Source organism: Hippocampus zosterae, chromosome 20 (assembly GCF_025434085.1).
Source record: "Hippocampus zosterae strain Florida chromosome 20, ASM2543408v3, whole genome shotgun sequence".
NCBI lineage: Eukaryota > Metazoa > Chordata > Actinopteri > Syngnathiformes > Syngnathidae > Hippocampus > Hippocampus zosterae.
Genome location: NC_067470.1, coordinates 9,216,362 through 9,236,758, shown reverse-complemented (window position 1 = coordinate 9,236,758; position 20,397 = coordinate 9,216,362). Strand labels below are relative to the sequence as shown.

General features: G+C 44.8%; 1 protein-coding gene across 1 annotated transcript; it reads right to left on the bottom strand.

Annotated features, from left to right (window-relative positions):
* Positions 1 to 759: 759 nt before the first annotated feature.
* spice1 (spindle and centriole associated protein 1) lies at positions 760 to 19,910 on the bottom strand. The gene is made up of 19 exons (XM_052053776.1): positions 19,501 to 19,910; positions 19,146 to 19,193; positions 18,911 to 19,048; positions 18,717 to 18,819; positions 18,503 to 18,600; positions 17,706 to 17,776; positions 17,514 to 17,638; positions 17,310 to 17,435; positions 16,991 to 17,247; positions 16,779 to 16,910; positions 16,580 to 16,688; positions 15,220 to 15,315; positions 14,809 to 15,137; positions 14,489 to 14,672; positions 14,353 to 14,404; positions 13,619 to 14,145; positions 8,137 to 8,258; positions 2,475 to 2,578; positions 760 to 1,129 (listed from the first exon to the last, which is right to left on the bottom strand). The coding sequence occupies exons 1-16, from the start codon at positions 19,600 to 19,602 to the stop codon at positions 14,028 to 14,030; spliced, it is 2,088 nt and encodes a 695-aa protein (XP_051909736.1). The 5' UTR covers positions 19,603 to 19,910; the 3' UTR covers positions 760 to 1,129; positions 2,475 to 2,578; positions 8,137 to 8,258; positions 13,619 to 14,027.
* Positions 19,911 to 20,397: the final 487 nt, after the last annotated feature.

Sequence of the window (20,397 nt, the reverse complement as noted above, 5' to 3'; positions counted from 1 at the left end):
CCGAAACATCTGTGCGGAGTATGGACTGGAAACCCCAAGGTCAAAATGGGAAACACCTCCGAAGGTGGTGGAGAATGACAGACCGAAGATCCTGTGGGACTTCCAGATCCAGACTGACAAGATGGTAATGGCGAACCAACCAGATATCGTGATCATAGATAAAGGGCAGAGGAAAGTCGTTGTAGTGGATGTAGCGGTCCCAAGTGATGGAAACATCAGAAAGAAGGAACACGAGAAGCTCGAGAAATACCAAGGGCTCAAAGAGGAGCTGGAGAGAGCCTGAAAGGTAAAGGTGACAGTCGTGCCTGTGGTGGTCGGAGCACTCGGGGCAGTGACCCCCAAACTAGATGAGTGGTTGCAACAGATCCCGGGAACAACATCGGACATCTCAGTCCAGAAATGTGCAGTGCTGGGAACAGCAAGGATACTGCGCAGAACCCTCAAGCTTCGAGCTGAATGAGGGGGGGGGGGGGGGGGGTGAGACGAGGATTTTTTTATAGGGAAATCACCCGTTCACACTCAACCTAAAATATTTCCTGTAGGAAATGTTTTTATACTAAATTGGATTGGGTTGATTGCTGTCACCAGGTCACATTTAAGTCCTGTTTCTATAAACTAACATTGATATTGCTCCATTTGCAAACGGCCTTGATTTTGCCATACAGCAAAACAAAGGCCAATATTTTAACCGACTCTTTCCATGTGGAAACGACCAAAGTGTTGTTTGTTTGCAAAAAGAAGCATCTGCGGATTCAAATGTTTTTGTGGGTTTTTTCTTTAATGTGATGCTGTTAATTTTTAGTTGCAAAGCCACAATGTTTCCCCAACTGAGTACGGAGACGCTGTGAAACGGGCGGTGGCGGGTTTGCGCCCGGCAAACATTGGCCGTCGCCCAACGCCAGCGTTTTTGCTTCAAGAATGTTACTATGACAGCGGACTTATTTATTTATTTGCTTATTTTTACGCTCACGTTTTCTTTTGTTTTTAGCTCCCCGTCGGCAAATCATACGTGTCGACTTTTTTTTTTTCCAAAGCATGTGGGAAAACAATGTTGGGGAATTATCTCACCTCCATTTTGCTTCAGTCCGTTTATTTCTCTCACTAGGGGAATTCTTGAGCACATCCATCACTGAAAAAAGGAGTATCGTTGAATCACAGAGGAATCGTGTTACTGATATCGCAATACCGCCTGGGATTACGCGATAGTTGCCAGAACGGAGAAGGAAAAAAATGTCAGACGTGTAATTATCGCAATGTGTCATGTCGGTGTGAAAAGTAGAAGAAACAAAACAGTTGAACGTGATATTGCGATATCAATGGCGTCGTGATACAACAATTACGCAACTGGAGATATATTGCGGGAGGGGGATGTAACCGTGAGTTACTCGTGAGATTTCGAGAGCAATTGTATCTTGATCCAGCCAAATATACAACGAAAAAAGTTGGGTGTGAATGGATCACCACGTTTGGGTGTGCGCACACGTGTACAGACTCCAGTGTGAGTCTCATGTGTGTGTGTGTTAGTGTAAATATTGTGTTGCGCTCCAGTAGTAGCTCTCGCAGTAGCCGCGGCGCTGGGGCTGTTTATTTTCTTTCCTGATGGACGACTTCTTATCAAATAAGCACAAGCCGCCCTTGCGCGGCCCGCTCTAGCCCCCCGCAGGATGTCCCGCCCACGCCCCCCCCCACCCCCCACCCCCCACCCGGGAGTCAATTAATGACCGACAGCGCCGACGCGGACCGCAGATGAGATGGTTAGAATCCTGGCGTTCGTCTCGCGGCTGCTATGTCTGCGCTTGGATGAAGATAAGGTCTTGACAATGGACTCGTAAGGACTGGATGTGGGTTACGAGAAGTCACAACACTAAGGAGCGGATGAATTGAGCCAATCAGACACTTGAACGCTTACAAGCATGTTTGTTGTTGTAGTTGTGGGCTGCGTTTGTGGCTGTGGGGCAGCCATTTTGGGAGAGCATCATGCTCAATAGCACCAGGCAACACCTGCAGCTTTTGGCCCAAATGAGTCATTGAAGTCTACGGGAACGATGTTCGTCCGAGCAGTGATTTCTTTGTTGTGAAATATGGGAAACGTTGAATTCACCCAACATTTTGTGTGTGTGTGTTTTTTTTTTAAACAGTGCAGCTCTGGTTACCTTTTGACATGATCGCAGCGGTGTTGCATCCACAGCATTGGCGTTTCAGCATTGTTGTGGTCTAGACAGTGTAGTCACTTTCACGTGGGCGCAGAAACTCTGTGGATAGGCATCCAACCATACAACCATCCATCCATTTTCTGATCCGCTTATCCTCACAAGGGGCGCGGGGGGTGCCGGAACCTATCCCAGCCGTCTTCGGGCAGTAGGTGGGGGACACCCTGAACCGGTTGCCAGCCAATCGCAGGGCACAAACAGACTAACACTCACACCTAGGGACAATCATGCATGTTTTTGGAATGTGGGAAGAAATAGGAGTACCCGGAGAAAACCCACGTAGGCGAACATGCAAACTCCACACAGGAAGGCCGCAGCTGGAATCGAACCTCTGCACTGTGAGGTCGACGCATTAACCAGTCGAGCACCTGTGGATGGGCAGTTAATATGTAAATTAGACCAACTACGACATCACAGTGGGCCGGAACATTTTATTTTGAGAAATCGGCAGCTCACAAAAGATAAATATATATTTTAAATTCCAAACTTTTTAAGTTTAACTCGCTTATTTGCATACGAGCCATTAAAAAGTCATTACACACATACTAAGTCCCGTTTAAGGTTAAACGTTGCTCCACTCTAAAATCACGACAATAAATTCAGTTCCAACCATCTTTTGCTGACATGACGCTTTAAAATCTAAAATAAACAGCAATCATAATCTCGTGGCTGTTCTAGAGCGGAGGGCAAGCGACCAAAAAGTCGAGCGTGCCTGACTAAGAAAACATATTTATTGTGACTTTTCGTCTGCCTTCATGAGAGTGCACCCTAACTGAAACCACCTGGCTATTATGAGACCCCGTCCAACTATGCGAAGGGGGCGGGCGGGTGAGGATCGGGGCGTGCCGCCGCATGTTTCCATGCACATGCGAGATGAGTCTGCGCAAAGACGTTTTGCGCAGCGTGTTGACATGACGGCGCGTCGGTGTGTGTGAGTTGTGAGAATAAACAAACACGGCGCAAAGGGGACTCACGTGGCAGTATTATCAGAGCTCAGAGAGAAGACAAACTGTTTTTTTTTCCTCCCCCCCACTGCTTTGATTCGAAGCGGCCTCCTCTGGCCTCCTTCTCCCTTTCTGTGACCACACACACACACACACCATGTGGCTCTAATCAGTAGATATTTTTAGATAGTTTAATCACTTGCGATTGCATTTTTCGGCATCGGCACACTAAAGCGTCTCGTCGATGAAGCTTTTCCTTCCATCCTCTGACCTTATTATGGGTTGGGGCCGGGCGGGGGGGGGGGGGCGTGTCAAAGATGACCATGCTCATTTTTGTGTATCTTGATTGCAATCACGGTGACTTCTGGTGATTTGAGGGGCGGGAAAAAAAAGGCAGGGCAGCAAACTCGAAGCCCCTTTCTACCGCGGGGAAAATCCGCAAAAGAAAAAGTTTGGTTTGGAGGTCGCACATCAACCCACGCCCAACACAAACACACACGAGCTTATACAGTAAGCAGGCATGCACACACACATTCAACACACACACACAATTTGTGGTATGGTGAGGCATTCGCCCCCCCCCCCCCTTTCCCCCCTCCTCACACGCACACCGATTTATACACTCATTAATCTGGGCAGTCTCAGAAAACCGCTCCAGTAAACTGGCCAGAGGCCCGGTGGGTGTGGTGGTGGTGGTGGTGGGGGGTGGAGGCGCAATCAAAGCCAGCAAGGATGAAAAGAGAGAGGGAGAGAAACATGGAAGAGGAAGAAAAGAGAAAGGAAAAGAACATCTCCTCCTACAGCAGGGACGGCACGAAAACAAGTGACAATACACGGCTCATTAAAAATTCATATGTATGGTACCACTACTTACGAACGTCTCTTCATACGAAATTTTCAAGTTACAAAAAGTCTCATGGTGAAAATATTGCCTCTTGTTACGAAAGAAATTTCAAGATATGAAAGGTGTGTGGAAATACAGTATGGGCTGCTAGTCGCAGTTCCGAGTTTCCTGAACGCAACGTATTTTAGCTGCTCTGCGATTGGCTACGAACGAGCATCATACTGGCACCCCATTGGCTAAGAGGAACCGCTACGGCGTGTGTGTGCGCGCGTGTGTGTGTGCGTGCGTGTGTGTGTGCGTGTGTGTGTGTGTCGCTATAGTTAGGTGTCGATGCAGCGTCTTCATTCGCCCCTCGGGCCATGAGGGGTTCCGATTGTTTTGCGTAAATGCGAATCACCCAGAAAAAGTGTTCACCAGTCGAGCGCTCACTATGCTATTGTTGCCTCGGACATTTTCGAAAGATTGTTGAAAGCCGACAAAAGCAAACGTCCTTGGATCAGTTCTTGACAAAAAGCCAGGGAAAAAACACTTCTGAGAGAGAACATAAAACTAAAAATCGATGAGGACGCAGTTAAAAGTTCAATGACCATAATTTTTATTCTTTGGGGTTGTTTTTAGATTACGCACAAATCATTTATTGTGCAATAATGTAATCGTAACATATATTTGTTCCATATTTTGATGCATTTTTATGCTTTAGAAAACATTTGTCTGAATTTTGGGGGGCTTGGAACGGATTCGAGCATTTACATGGAAAACGCGCCTCTACTCAAAATTTTCTAGTTAAGAAATGTCTTCCAGAATCAATTAATTTTGTAAGTAGAGGTACCACTGTACATATATATTGGGTGCCCCAAAAGTGAGTGTACACTTCCATTTTCCTGTTTCGTTTCAGGTATGCTTCAGACAGACGCAAGGCCATGACGGTTTGACAAGCTTTTCAATTGTTCTTCTGTAAGCATATCATTCAGCTATGCCATCGACACCGAATCAGTCTTGCGAAATTTGCCTCCAGGTGAAGACGTTTTTCAGCCGCCGACTTTACTTCGGCAGTTTGACAACTCAGCGCAACTTGGTTTAAAAAAAAAAGTCGCAGCTGGAGCAAAACTCCTGGACAAAATACATATGTGTGAACAATTACATCCAGCATACAACAAGAGATGCGGTTTTAATCGCTTTTTTTCTGGCGCGTGTTTTCAGTTTACAAATAAAAATACAGATTTTTTTTTTTAATTAGGTTGCGATTCTTCTCATTTACCGTGGTCCCCCAAAACACAAAATTCCCCCATTGCGGCACTAAATAAAGCCTTGTTTGAATCTATTCCCAATGTGTGCACACATACGCATTCATATTCACCCCCCTCTGGTCTTACAAAACAGAAAAAAAATGATAAAAGGTTCTGGCAGAGCGTTCCACTAGCGGACCTGTGGGGTCACCTACCGCAGAAGCGCCCCCCCGCCAGCCTCTGCTCCACCACTACCCTCTTGTGTCCCAATGAAACACACACACACGTACACATACACACACACACACTCATACAAATACAATACAAATACAGTAAATGTGAACATTCATCGTGTTGGCCCAGTACAAGTGGGACATGTTATTGGTTAGCCGCTCCGACTGCAAGCCAACCTCTCAGGCCGGGAAGCTGTTCCATGCCTTTCACTCCATTGTGGTGTCCACCACTAACCCCTTGCTCTGATTAGAGTTATTTAAAAAAAAAAAAAAAAAAAGAATGAACGGACAGATTTCTGGGTGGTTTTGGAGTCCAACATCGGATCCTTTTCAGGAAGAACGAGCTGGAGTTTTTTTTTTCTTACAGACTGTGAAAAATAATTTCAAGAAGCAATCATTTCGGTAAAATGCGACTCAGATATCCTAGAGGACGTCAGGCAGGAATTGGAATAGAGATTCTAACCCAGTGAGGCAGTGTGACCCACTACGTCACTGTGCTATGCACTGGCAATACAGTCCATTTATAAATGTTAACTCATTCACTGCCGTCGATATTTAATCGTGTTTAACAAAGTTTCTTCCCACTAATGCAACAAAGTGGCAACTTATTTTTATTTTCTTTTTATTTGTTTTGTCGGGGGGGGGGGGGATCAACTGCTCTCCTCCCTTTAGCAGCTCCTTGTATCTGCCGCCGACGCATCCTGTCCCGCAAGGGCCGTAGCTAGAGCCCAAGTGCCCATTACGGTGCCGCAAAGGCCCTTATTAAATGTATATATAGTCACGCTTTCAGACCATGAGACAGCGAAGCTCTCGGGGAGGGACGGGAACGGGCCCAATCCAAAATGGCCGTGGCCCGCGTGGGCGGGCGGGTGGCGAGGCCGCGTCGGGTTTCACTGAGCCCATGCCAGCAACACACACACACACACACACATTTGTACACAAACAATGAGAGACACACTCCTCCTCTCCGGCTCTCATTAGGGACATCTCACATTAGGGCAGTGGTGTTATTTCAGTCCTTGTAGTTTGTTGTGAGAGTGTGCATGGTTCTCCTTCAATGTGTGTGTGTGTGTGTGAGAGGAGAGAGAGAGGAAGGGTCGGGTAGAAGTGGGGTGTGTGTGTGTGTGTGGCGGAGGTGGGGGGTGGGGGAGCGGTGCAGAGTATGATTCCAGATGTGTTTTTTACGGCCCTGGCAGGGATGACAGGCCTTGAAAGAGAGAGAGAGAAAAAAAGTACTCGACCAGGAGGAGGAGAGGGGTGCAGGTGCGGGGGTGTCGTGCTGTTAGGTGAACATGGTAGTGTTCAGAAGTTTGGGGAGAAGTTAAGTACAGACGCAGGCTTTAGGGCCTTGGGGAATGAAATGGAAAGGGGGCAGGATGGAGGGGAATGAAATTGCTTTTTCTGGCAAAATAACACTCGGCTTTATTGGCTCAGGTGTGCCGTGCTGTGAGCAAATGTGTGTTTATGTGTGTGTGTTTAGGATCGTGCGTCATGGTTGCAAAGTGTGTGTGTATACGCGCTTGTGTTATGGCTCGAAGGCATGGGTGTCAAACTCAAGGCCCGGGGGCCAAATCTGGCCCGCCACATCACTTTATGTGGCCCGCGAAAGCATATTTAACATATCAACTTCTACTATGATTGCTAAAATCTGTACCAAAATTTCAAATTTTTGTATGATCAGTGATCCCTCGCTACTTTGCGGTTCGTTTATCGCGGGTTCAGTGCATTGTGGATTTTTTCAAACATATTAAAAAACATTTTTAAAATGTTTTATTTTACATTTACATGGAGTACAGTACTGTATATGTTGCTCTATGTGACTCGCTGTTGTTTTGCAGCTTCTCGCGGACCGTTTGCAGACTTTAAATATATATATATATATTTTAACCTGTTTATGTTAATTGGACGCTACTTGGCAGATTTTCGTTTATCGCGGGTGGTTTTGGTCCCCATTAACCGCGATAAACGAGGGATTACTGTAATATATCAGTGACATAGTACAAGCATTTTCTTGTTACCAAACCCCTCATTACAGTTACTGAAACAATAATTGAATAAAACGTTATTCTTGATTTTTTTTAATACAGTTTCAGTCATCACGGCCCTCCATAAGAAACGGTAATTATAATGTGGCCCGCGACAAAAATGAGTTTGACATCCGTGCTCTAAGGTATGTGTTTTTGTGTGCACGTGCGTCTAACAAAGCACGAAACAAAACAACAAAAGCATCAACTGATGGAGGGGGAAAAAAAACTGGAGACTTGATTGTAAAATGTGATGATAACCATAGACCAAAAATGAACCTCATAGCAATGTCAGAAAGGTTCTGGCTACATGAACATTCAAACTCGCACCCACTTGACTCACAAACTTGCTTATTTTCTGAATTTGGGAGGAAGGCGAAGTACCTGGCCAAAACACATGCAAATATGACAAAAACAAAGTCCACACAAGAAGGCCTGAGTTGAGTCCAGAACCTCAGAAATGCATTGCAGACGTGCTAACTCCCCGAGACCATTGCGCTACCTCACAAGTTGACCCGCTAGCTTCGGCAGAGACCAAAAAAGGGCAACATTCGCGATGCGGCTCCTGCTGTAGCTCGTTAGGTACGCTTGTTAATACGCGTCTGTTTTACAGTCTTGCTTCAAAGACCGACTCGACGTTTCATCTGCGGCTTACCTTCTGGAAGGCCGAGGGGGCGGTAGGAGAAGTCGAAGGAATTCGTCAAGGTTGAGCCAAAACAGCTGTGAGGTCATCGTCTCCCGTCCAGTGCTGGAAACCGACTTTTTGATGCTTCTTCACTACGAGATAACAGCAAAATTATATTGTCCATTCCATAAAACAAACCTTTGAACCACTGACATTTCGTATTAGCGTAACAATCCAAAAGCAATAAATAGTGCCAAAATAGCTAACATTGGCTTGGTCCAGTGCTAATGCTAACAGAGGTATTGTTTCACTTGAAATCAGCCATTGAAATGAACGGAGATGCCATTAATCTGTTCCAGCTTACCCCCACAATTTTTTTCGTAAACATGTTTTTTTTGTTGTCATTAAATCATTTTTGTCACACTTTTGCATTCACTTAACTACACATTGTGTTGCTCATTTTGGCGTATAAAGGCAAATCCCATATTTCACGCTTACTTTCCTGCCTGAATGCACCAACCAATCACATCGCAGCAGGGCGTGGCCTGCCCAGAACTGAACTGGGACCCATTTCGCCATTCTTTGCAGAGGATAGAGAACATAGCACGACTGCGAATACAGCATGACTGCGACGACCGTTGTGTGTCTGCATGCGCTACTTCGTTTGTGTTCAAATATCTGTTGCTTAAAAAGTTATAACACAGCTACATGGATGCTAATCAATCGTCTGTTAGCTTTAGCTAGGCTAAGCTAAGGATGAACAACGGCCTTTCGCCCCAAAAACCATGTGAGATGTTATTCATAGCTCTTGGTGTCTTTTTTTGTGACAGTATCGGTCCGCCACGATGGTAAACATGCGTGTGAGCGCTCACTCGTCCTCGCGTACTACCTCGTGACTCCTCCTCAAGCATCGACAGGCAGGCCAGCACCTCTGAAGAGCAAGGCATTCTGGGGGATCAGAAACAGATGTGAACTGATGTTTCTTAACACTGGCAGCGATTCAGAACCGGCACCCGGACCCAGCCGGAGCGACGGCCCGGCGTGACCCTGAGCTTGACCTGGTCCAGCGGCTCCCCTCAGACAGGAAAGGGCCACAATTGACTTCAGCTGTGACCCCCCCAACCCCGCTTTCTCATTAAGACAAACTGTTTTCAAAGGCAACGCCGCTTTCACTACCACTAAAGCCAACAGCCCCGCAGCTCAGAGAGTGGGGGCGGCGTGGGATGTGATCGAATATGGAGGGACGGGGAATGCAATGAGAACGAAGTCAAAAGTGGAAACGACGGGGTACAAGGGAGGTATTTGGGGAGTAGGGGAGAACAAAAGATCAAAATGAAGGAGTAAGTGAGACAGGAAAAGGGCAAAGTGTAAGAAAATCCAGACTGAGGAAGGATTGGGCGGGAGGGAAGGTGGTGAGGGGGGTGGGGGGGGGATCAGCCATATCACTTGCAGCTGTTGCATGGTTCCCAGAATGCACTGCAACTTGGCACACGGCTCTTTTAATAAGAGAGGGTGGTGTCATGGTTACGTTCGTGTCGAAACATCCACAATGGCAGCGGCGGCTTCCAAGAGAGGGAGCGGAGGGGTTGAACATGACGGGGATGATAATGACAAATTCAGCCACGTAATCAGAAACAGAGCAGTTGTATCGCCATAAATTCCGTTTGAAATTCGCACCCGACGAACTAACGGTACTTTCAGACGACAGCAACCGCGGACAGACAGAAACCTGCAAACCGACAACAACAACAACAAAATTGGAGTTGGCTCCAGTGGCTCAACAAGAAAACGGAACACTGCAGCCAGGCGGAGATTGCGGAGTACTCTACTCCCTTTGCGCGTACGGGACCAAAGTCACAGCGACAGGCTAAGCCAACATGCGAGCGTATGTTTATTTTTGTAATTTCGCGGCTTGCGTAATCTGCTCTACCACAGCAGCGGTTTACGTCACCCATTTGTCGAAATGGTAGTGTGTCATGGACTGTGGTCTCATTCACACACAGAAAAGCTTTTCATTTTCTTTTTATAATAATAATTAAATTTTTTCGACATTTAATTTTGAAAGCGCTTTTTATCATACTCAAAGACACTTTACAAGAGTTTAAAACACTTTTTAGTTCTTTTCAGGCTAGCTAGCTACAGTATATATCAGGGTACATATATACCGTATTGGCCCGAATATAAGACGGTGTTTTTTGCATTGAAATAAGACTGAAAAAGTGGGGGTCGTCTTATATTCGGGGTCTAGACATTATACCCATTCACGACGCTAGATGGCGCCAGATATCATTGAAGTGAATGCTGAACTTGACTCCTAAGGCCAAAGCAAACCCCTGTCACGAAGAATAAAATTAAAAATAGCGGTAGCATGAAGAAGAAAAATAAAAAATTGCGGCAAGAAAGAAAGCAGAGATAACAGAAAATGGAGAAATGCAGCGACAATCTGCAGAAAAGTGGGTCGAAGATCGGCCAAGTTAACTGGCAGCTGAGGAGAAGTTATGGTGTAAACTTCAAGATGCTTTTTCCTCTCAAATATATTCTTATAATCATTTGTTTCAGATGTACTGTAATTAATTTCTGTATAAAAATTTATTTGATGTTCAAAAAGTATTTTTTCTAACTTGAGTCTTGAAAAAGAGGGGGTCGTCTTATAATCAGGGCTGTTTTATATTTGGGCCAATATGGTATGTGTTTGGCTTTACCGGTTCTAAGTTTGAAAACAAAAAAGTGAAACGTTGTGTCAACCCTGAATGGAAAGTGTCTGTCATTGTGCCTCTCCCAACGCCTCAATTTGCATATTTTATGTTGGCAAAAGCCAAAGAAAACAAACTTCACAGCTCTGACAGTGTGTTTGAAAGTGAGAGTAGCAGGACATGCTGAGGTAGATTAATAACAGCGCTCACAGGGTGTTGGAAGAAGTGGGGTAATGGTGGGGGGGCGAGAGGGGGGGCTTCTGTTGGAGTTGGGGTGTGCTTCTGCCTTTTCAGGGCTGACTGATGTGCATCCCAAATTGATTTATGAAAACGGCCCTGAATCAGTTAAGTGTGGAGAATGAGGGAGAAAGAGCACATCTCAGTAGGGGAGGTGGGGGTGGAGGGGTCGGGGGCTGAAATCGCAGCGGTAAAGTGTGTGAATGACGCTCTTTTATTTTTTTGGAATGCATGTGACGGATGCCAGAGCGGGCCACAGGTGTCCGACACGCTGGATGCCGCATTTTGTCCCGGGGTAAGAGCACTCTTAAACGTTCAATGGGGCTGATCCGAACATCCATCATGGACCGCGAGTGTTATGTGTAAAAAAGGGTCGCGGCGAGTGGGGGTCTGGGGGTGGGGTTCACAGGGTAGGCTACCCGTTGTATCATCTACAAAAGTGACAATAAAATCCTTGGAAAGATTTCTCCTCTTGAAAAAGGTCTCGGGATTCCAAAAATTCAGAGGATGGACTCAAAAAGTTGGCGGATCCCGAATGTAAATGATCCCCAAAAAGAAATAAATAAAAATATTTTTTTTCGAGAGGCTACTCTTTGATCGCCTTAAAAAGTGACTGTATAAAGTTGGAGGTGAAGGTAAAAACTTTTTTTTTAATCCATGCATGAGGACAAGCGTAGCTGTTTAAAAAAAATAATTTAAAAAACATCCCCGACTTGGCCCATTGTGTGTGTGTGTGGCGAGATAATTGAGGGGGGGGGGGTAGAGGTGAGGGGGTTCACGCTGAGAGATTGTTTCTCCTGGCTGTCAGAACTCGATCTGGGATCCAGCCGGAACTAATCAACTCCAAAAGACCTCCACATTACCCAGGATGCAATGGGCCACAACCGGGGGCCGGCCGGTGGGAAACAGATACTACGCCCCTCCCCGACATTGAAATGCTTTTCCTACACCTACACACACCTACACACACACACTCTTCCCGCTGTTTCACACCAAAGCAATAATAAACAATTACGATAATATTTTCACAGCAAGCAATGGGCCCGCTTCAGATCCGAAAGTTGCACAGCTGCAGAAGACACGGCTGCGCACACGTGCACAAATATCAAAGTGTGCAAAAACGCACGCGCACGACACGCGCGCTAACTACAAAACATTCCATTCAAAGGCCAACCTTGAGTCAGCTCAAGAATGTTTTTTTTTATAAGCGTATCGGTGTGTAAACGTAACTAATCATAAAAAACGATATCACTGTCTTTTTGTGCCTTAAATCTGATTAGAAAGCCTTAAATTAGATCGGGGGGCCTCAAAGGCGGGTTCGTTGCAGTAATGTCGCCCTCTAGTGGCAGAACGCTACGGTCGAACATATTTTTTGTCAATTCTTTTTGACAAGTGCATTAAATTTTAACGTAAGCTTTGAGAGCCTGCTTATTTTTAAAAAATCGCTTTTTTTACATGTGAACATTCACGAAATGTTTTATTAATCTCTGCAGTTTAATCAATGAAGTGGTATCGTTTCTGGCATACGTTTAAGAGCTCAGCTGACAATATTTCTTCTTGTGGTACTTACTGTTCATATAATGTTGCAAGCGTTAAAGATAACAGGATTGGCAGATGATTGCCAGATTCTTTTCAATTGCTGCCATGACTCGAATGAAAAATAAAAAATATGAATGACGACAAACTTTCATGAAGTTTTTTTTTTTAAGAATTATGTGCTGTCTGTATACGAGCAATTATGACAAAAGCATGTCAGAGTAGTGTCAAAACCGATCCGAAAATGGAATCGTGTTGACAAAAAGGCTCGCGCAACGTGTGCTTTGAATCTCGGCGATGAATGACTTGCACCTCCTTCACGGGGGTGAAGTGGGGGCAACATGGAAATGAATCGATGAAAGCTACCCTCCGTCAACCCCCCCACCCCCACATATCATTGCAAGTGAGAGCGCAAACAAGTTTTAAATCCGAGTGATTCGACAACCAATGTAGGTGTTCAAATCTTGCTTCATCATGACACATGTGTTTATCTGTAAATAGAATACTGTGTAAAAATAAAATTAGTTTTATGGTCAATTGCATGAGAAAGGTCCAGAGTCCCTGAAGTGATTGGGTAGGGGTCGGGGGTGCATTGAGAGGCACTCGGGTGCGGTTAATCCCCATTCAATCTCGCCCTTCACTTACTCGTCCGGTCACAATGACCTTCGGCCTGCCACCCCCCCCCCCCCACCACCCACAAACACTTTTTTTTTTTCAGAGTCCTTGCGATTTCATTTCATGGAGTAGTTGTATGTTAAGTTTTTGTGTGTGTGTGAGTGTGTGTATGGGGGTGTCCGGGGTGGGGGGGATTCTTGCATTCTTAAATTGTGCACCGAAGACTTTCACTTTCCAAATTCAAACGACCAGATGCGATTGACATTGTTGTACTATTTCCCCCCATGACATGACAGCAGTGGTGGGGAAAAAAAAATCATGGTTCTTAAATGTAACTCAAATTTTACTTTATCAAGACTGGTGTATAATTTGACATGAAATCAAATGCCACCCCCCGCCCCCCAAAAAAACAGAGCAGCAGTACGACTTACTGCTTATTCTTTCAGAATTGACTCCACGTTGCCATCGACTGACTTTGTACCGCGCCGCATCGCCTCCCGACTCCCTGCACACACTCGAGACGTCCTCAGTCGTCATTACTATCGCTTGCCGCGGTATCGGCGTGCTGCAAAAAGGCGACCACCGTAAAATGAGAACTCATCAATTGAATACAGTGCGACAAAGACATTGATTTATTTGTTAAAAGCGGAGGGAATGGCAATCAAAGCAGAATTGCCATTCTGTCCAACCGTAGAAGTCACACTTCGATATAAACACATTTAATTCCGACATTTAAAAAAAAAAAATCCTCTTCTTGTCATCGAACATGAGCAGAAAGAGCGAGACAGACCTGTACCTGCTGCTTGTCTATTTGCTGCGGAGGAACAAACAATGACATGTTTATTTGCAACTGAGCTGATGAGAGACATCAGATGCTTTTGTGTGTGTGTTTGCCCGCGTGCTTCCGTCCCTCTGCGCCTCTTCATAATACTGAGAATACACTTGCAAAGTGGCTGATCTAAAGCGCAAGGACAAAAAAAAAAAGTTTAGAAACCTTCATTTTTTTACCCCCCTCCGTCCACCTCTCACATGATCAGCTTTTAATGGTTTAACATTCACATCACCGAAATCCCCATCGATTCACAACATAAACCTATTTGGATACAAGCTAGTCAAAACTTTTCATCATATGACCCTTTGAATTTCGGTCAATGTTTAAACTCACCGTCGGTCGTCCGGCGGCATCAGGAGAGATCCGTCAATGCTTCCACTGCCACCTTGGTATGAAGTCAGTCACTTACAATCACTTACATCGAGGCGATTACAACCAACCCCACGGCAGGATTGTTCAACAGCCTTACCCGATGGCGGGGGGCTGAAGGCCGAGGGGGGCACAGGCGAGCCGGACAGAGGCACTTTGGCGGAAAGGGTCTGCTTCTGCTGCTCGATGAGATCCAGCAATCGTCCTCTGGCTGCTGCGCTTTGCTTGTTGAGCTCTAGGAGGCGCTGATGGACACTACTTACATTGTTACTATTCGCAGACCCCTGCAACAAAGGCAAAGAGATTTTTTTTTCCATTTTAAAAAGCCCTGATGCAACAATGTTTTTTGCCGTAAAAATAAATAAATAAAAATACATTCAGAGGTATGTCCCTTTAAAAGATGAAGATTGTGTCGCTCACCTGTTGATTCACTTGGTCCATATGCTGATTGAGACTGGCGGCGCTCTCAAACCGCGACGTCCTGTCCGGTGTCACTCCACCGGTGCTGACGGAAGCCGAGCATTTTGGCTCCACGCCACTGCTGCTGCTTGGCGACCCGCCGACGCAACGAGCTCGGCTATGCCGGGCACCGGCGATCGCATCTCTGATTCGGCACAGCTCGGCGATCTCGGCCTCCAAGATGTCAGGAGAAAGTTGTGACATGAGGTGGAGGCTAGCGTGAGGCAGTCTGACCAGACAAGATGATGAGCTGTGGGCTTGGAGTTTGTTGTAGGCACCCTGGTCAGGCTCTGTGGAAGGACGATACGCTTTTTTTTTTTTAATGGACTAAATAGTACGTGGTAGTAGTAGTAAACAAATGAATGAGATTACCAGGAATTGGTTGCCAGGCATCTTGCTGTCCAGGTGAGGAAAGTCGGATGGTAGGAGACTTGGCAACTTGTGGTCGTTCGGCAACAGGCCATTCATCTGTCCAGACAGGGACACTTCATTAGGCACATTAAATTGAGCTACTCATCTTTGTAAAGGGTGAATTTTCTGACAGCCCTAGGAATGGAATCCAGGGGTCCCCAACCACCGGTCCGCGGACCAGCACCGGGCCATGGTACCATTTGGTACCCGGTCGCACAGAGACAGATCTGCGAGCCGTAAACATATTTACCCCATCAGACGTGGCGGAAATGTGCGCCACTCTAGCCAATCGGAGTTCACCTTCTAACATTGGTTTGCAAGTTGAAATGAACAGAATTCGCCAAGAAAGGAAAGAAGCAGTAAACAGAAAGTAATAGTGACAAATTGACCAAGCGTACAGCAAGAAACCTGTTGAATCATTTGAACGCGTAGCACTCGAGTGATCAAGTGGAAAGCATGAAAACGCGAGCAGAGTTTGGACAGCCCCCCCCTAACCGGCAATCACCGAATGAAAGCCGCAATAAATCGTGCCATCTTTTAAACAGTAACATTTGCGAGTAGCAATGATGCCAACGCTGCATGTAGGATCGTAACTTCAGTATTATTATGTTTACATTATAAAGTGTATTTATTATTCCTGATCGGTCCATTTTTTTCATAGTTCACTGTGTGATTTTAATTCTACAATTTTTACACAGTAGAATAACACCGTTTGAACTTATTGAAACTAATGTATGTTCATAAAATCTAAAATTACCGTAAAATTAATTTGAGATTTTATAATAACAACAGTGCTTTAAATGGTTGCCGGTTCGTGAGCATCATGTACTTGTCTCATCTGGTCGGTGAAACAAAAAATGTTGCGTACCACTGGATCGCACTCCCTCTAGTGGTATGGCAATGAATTACCACCCAAGTGCACTCCAGTTATATTTTCCAAGACATTTGCATTTAATCTTTCAGACTTTTTTTAAAAAATAACATTTAGGTAAAAATAATTTTGTAATGATCCATGTGCAAAATATTTGAATTCAGTTATAAATTAGAACAGAAAATTTGAAGTTTTTGCTGATAACATTTTGACTTTATTCCGCTAAACGACAAATGTTTTTTTTCAATGACTTATCGCCGTTTCTCAATTTGAGATTTTAGCTCTTGTAAAATGTTTTGGCATTTTTTTTGTCGTGTTATGTCTTCGGTCTAGATTTTTTTTCCGCCTGGGAATAGTTCGACTTCATTCCTGTAAACCACGGTCTGTTCTTTTTCGCATGATCACAACTTTGTCATTTACAAATCGAAACGCCGCACACAAAATATGAACCTGTAGCTATGACATCAGAGGCTTGGGGTTGGTTGACTTGTGTCGCCACTGCAAGCATCAGCGAGTCCTGCTTCCGCTCCAGTTCTGCCGTCCGCTGCTGCAACTCTTCCTGCGGACGAGTAAATAAACGAGAGATCAGATAAATGACGTGTGCACCCAAGGGGACGTAAAAAGCACTTTTAGTTTGTGACAGCGCCACCTTTAGTGAGGAGGTCTCCTCCCTTAGGGTCATGGTCTCTCCAGTGAGTGCGTCAATCAACAGTCGTTGCTCTCTCAGCTTCTCCTCGAGTTTCCGTCTCTCGTCGGTCGCGCACTCCGCGTCGTGTTCTCGCTAAGGAAAACAGAGAAGCTCCAAGTCATCTCCCGGGAATGTTAAGCATGTTCTGTGTGGTCTTTGTTTTCGGATGGTACATTTTTGAGGAGGTGGACCAGGCGCGCCAGAGTGGAGACCAAAGCCACAGAGAAGCCGGTGAGGCCTTGCGCCGGGTGCTGCCGACTCTGCGCCGACGTTTGCGGGCTGAGGGAATCCAAGTCGAGCTCCACTTGGGCCAGCATGGTCTGCAGTAGGCCCAAGCCGGACGGTTCGCCGCTGAGAGAGGCCACGGAGGAGCCATTCAACTTGGTGGTTTTGCAGGCGCGCTTCCTGGTCCTGGCAGAGTGACTCCTGCCTTCACGACAGCATCACCATGTTCAATAGAATCTTTCAAGATGGTTCATAGTCTTTGGTTACCTGGGTCGCCAGGAGAAAGATCAGGGTTGAGGACTTGCGAGACCAGGAAGGAAGGCTCTTCGTTCTCTTCATTCGAGTGGTTGTGTCTGGACAGTAAACGCTGGACCGCCACTGTAGCATTTAGTGCTAAGATCCAAATCAAGATCATTTTACATGTTAAGAAACTTTTTTTGTATAAAAAAAACAACAAAAAAAAACAATTACCAGTTGGAGCTGGTGGTCTGGCCGGTATGCGGGGAGTTTGAGGACTAGTAAATCTGCACTCAGAGACACCATGACGAATCCTTTGATGCTGAAGCCCTCCCATCTTGTTCTTCACCTTCATTTTACTGCCAAACAAAAGAGTCATGCGTCTGTTTTCAATCACCTGTTTGGATTCAGCTGAAATGTGACTACCATTGGAATAGTTTTCCCTCGGCGCGCTCATCATCGCTGTAGTAGTAGTCGTCCTCTGGTTCGAAGACGGCCTGAAAAGTTATGTTGTTGTTCTATTAAAACAGTCCATAACAATATATTTCACAGTTCAAATATAATATTCCCAAAAATAACAATAACCAAATATGTTTTATATATTTTTTGTATTATCATTCAAGCCATGCAAGGCCATGGCAAAGAGAATTATAATAATTATTTTTTTTAATATTACATGTACAAATATCAGCATCAATATTAGTTGATTCTGCACATCAAAATGATGCACGACACAAGAACTGCATCAAAGAAGTCTGCCTTTCCATAAATAATAATGTAAGATAAAGATTAGATTCTGAAACATCTATTTAATACATCTCCGATGAATTTTGTTCTGCCTTTCATTTATGACGAAAGTACAAGTCATGTCGCTGCTGCGCAAGGGCTGGAAAAATATATCAAATAAACGCAATCCTTACATACTCTAGGAACGAACTAAAATGATTAAAAAACACGAAAAATATACTGTATATTAAATAAATGATGTGCATGCATACATAAGAATAATATGTAAATATATATTATGTATACTCCATATTTCAGTTTCAAGTCACTGCAAAAGTGAATTTGACTAATATTTCTATGAATCAAAAGCCTTATTGGTCAGAATTTAGGATAGTTTTTGATTGATCATTTTATGGGGGCTTGGATCTTATTTGAGTGTGTCTGTGTGTGTTGAACAAAGTCTCCTGCGATACCCGCACACACCCACACACACACACCTGTTGATCCAGCATGGAGTCATTGAGGGATGACAGCTCGGTGGATCTCTGGAAAACTGGAGAGTCCACATGTGGGGACATCGTCACGCAGGGATGTCCTGCGGAATTACACACAGATATGCACATTGTGTTCATTAAAATCTCTCTGTAATTCTGTGTGTCTCACACACACACAAATTACAATTTGGGAAATGAGGCATGTTAATAATTCTACCAGTCTGCCTTAGTGGTGGTTCTCCTAAGAGGTCATGGACTACGGCCAAGGCTCTGTCGGAGCGGGCCAACACATCATGTAGCAGCAGCTTGTCAGAAAACACCTGCAAACAAAAATGAAATACAGTGTAGACTTTCATTTAAAAAGAAAAAAAACCATTCAATTAAGCAGACGATTTGAAAATAATGCCACACCTCTCTCATGATTGTGTGACTGGCTTTGTCTAAAGGACCACATCCAGCCTGCCTAAGGCGAGCTTTCAGTGCTTTCTCTCGCAGCTCCCACTGAGCGGCGGCCTTGTTGTGCGACTTACGGATTTCGCGCCGATAGTTCTGAGGACACACCGGAAATATAAATAGTTACCAGAGGTCTTTAGGCTTGAAGATGGTTTGAAAACGAATCACTGAAAGATACTTAAACCAGCTTTACCAGCTCGGCAGGGGTCAGCTTGTGCACGGACAGGTCACTGACTGTGCTCTGAAACCAAAACCATTGCTTCATCAAGGTGTACAATAAGGAATAAACCAAACGAGGACTACCCAAAGTACGTGTGTGTGTATGTATGTATGTAGGTGTGAATGTATCTATCGATCTCTCTCTTTTTCTTTCTCTGTCCCTCTCTCTATATATTTGATCGTTTTATATTTATGACTCTGAGTCCTTTTAACATACATTTAATATAACATAATAGTAATGTAAGATTAGGTGAAATCCGTCGTAACCCGAGGATTCGTCATTTATGGAAGACATTTTTGTTGTTTGAGTCAATGACGCAGGCACTCACCACCCACTCTCGTTTTGGGAGAGGTGCTGTCTTCTTGGGGCGTAGGGGTTTTTTCGGGCCCTTGCCGTGTTGTGTCCGACATCCTACTCGAGCTAATGACATGTTCGCGAAAGCGCTTTTCGACACCTTTGCGGGGTTAGCGGAACCGAATGTCAACGAGTTTAGCGTTAGCGTTCGTCAGTACCCACTTTGACGGTGAGTGAGCTCACATTTGAAGTTCGAGTTTACGTGGAAAAGTAAACGTAAAACAACCCCGACGTTCGTTCTACAGCCTAATGGTTATTTTAAAAAAACAATTAGGCCTCGAAATGCCAGTCGTAGTGCTAGCTTCAAATCTGTCTGTCGTGGTTTGTTGCCTGAGTTTTTCAACCGTCCCGCGCCACTCCCATGTACTGCGTGTCACGCGCGCGAAGAGCATGATGGGAGATGTAGTACTGTCAACCAGGAACCGTGTGTCGATAATTTTGAACAATTATTCCTAACTCCAGCATTGTTCGAATATCAACTTAAATCCTGAAAACTGTTCAATTTGCAATCTAAAATTATATCTGCCTGGTTTTGTGTGTGCGTGACTTGTCACGACGGAAACATCGTGACGCCGAGAGCATGGTGGGAAATGTAGTATTAGCCACTGAATGTACGTAACTCGTGGAACACACATAATTAAAAGAAAAACAATGAACAAAACATGTATTTTGTTTGAAAGAAATATCGGAAAAGGGAGCTTGTCAAAATGCCAAGACAATAAAGATGTAATCTTAAAATATATTAATGGTAAGTGTATTAATTTGACGCCACTTTTTTACCGTATTTCTTAAACGTTTGGTATTATTTTCTCACCAATATTGGTACACAGTCAAATTAACTTCAGGTACACATTTTATCGTAAAAAATGCG

What these genes read in the sequence shown, in the direction of transcription:
- spice1 (XM_052053776.1), bottom strand. Translation starts at nt 19,602, where the DNA reads ATGTCATTAGCTCGAGTAGGATGTCGGACACAACACGGCAAGGGCCCG. An exon ending in ACCACCACTAAGGCAGACTG is followed by an intron (nt 18,601 to 18,716) that starts GTAGAATTATTA and finishes GTAATTCCGCAG; the next exon opens with GACATCCCTGCGTGACGATG. An exon ending in CTTCAGCCCCCCGCCATCGG is followed by an intron (nt 14,405 to 14,488) that starts GTAAGGCTGTTG and finishes CTTCATACCAAG; the next exon opens with GTGGCAGTGGAAGCATTGAC.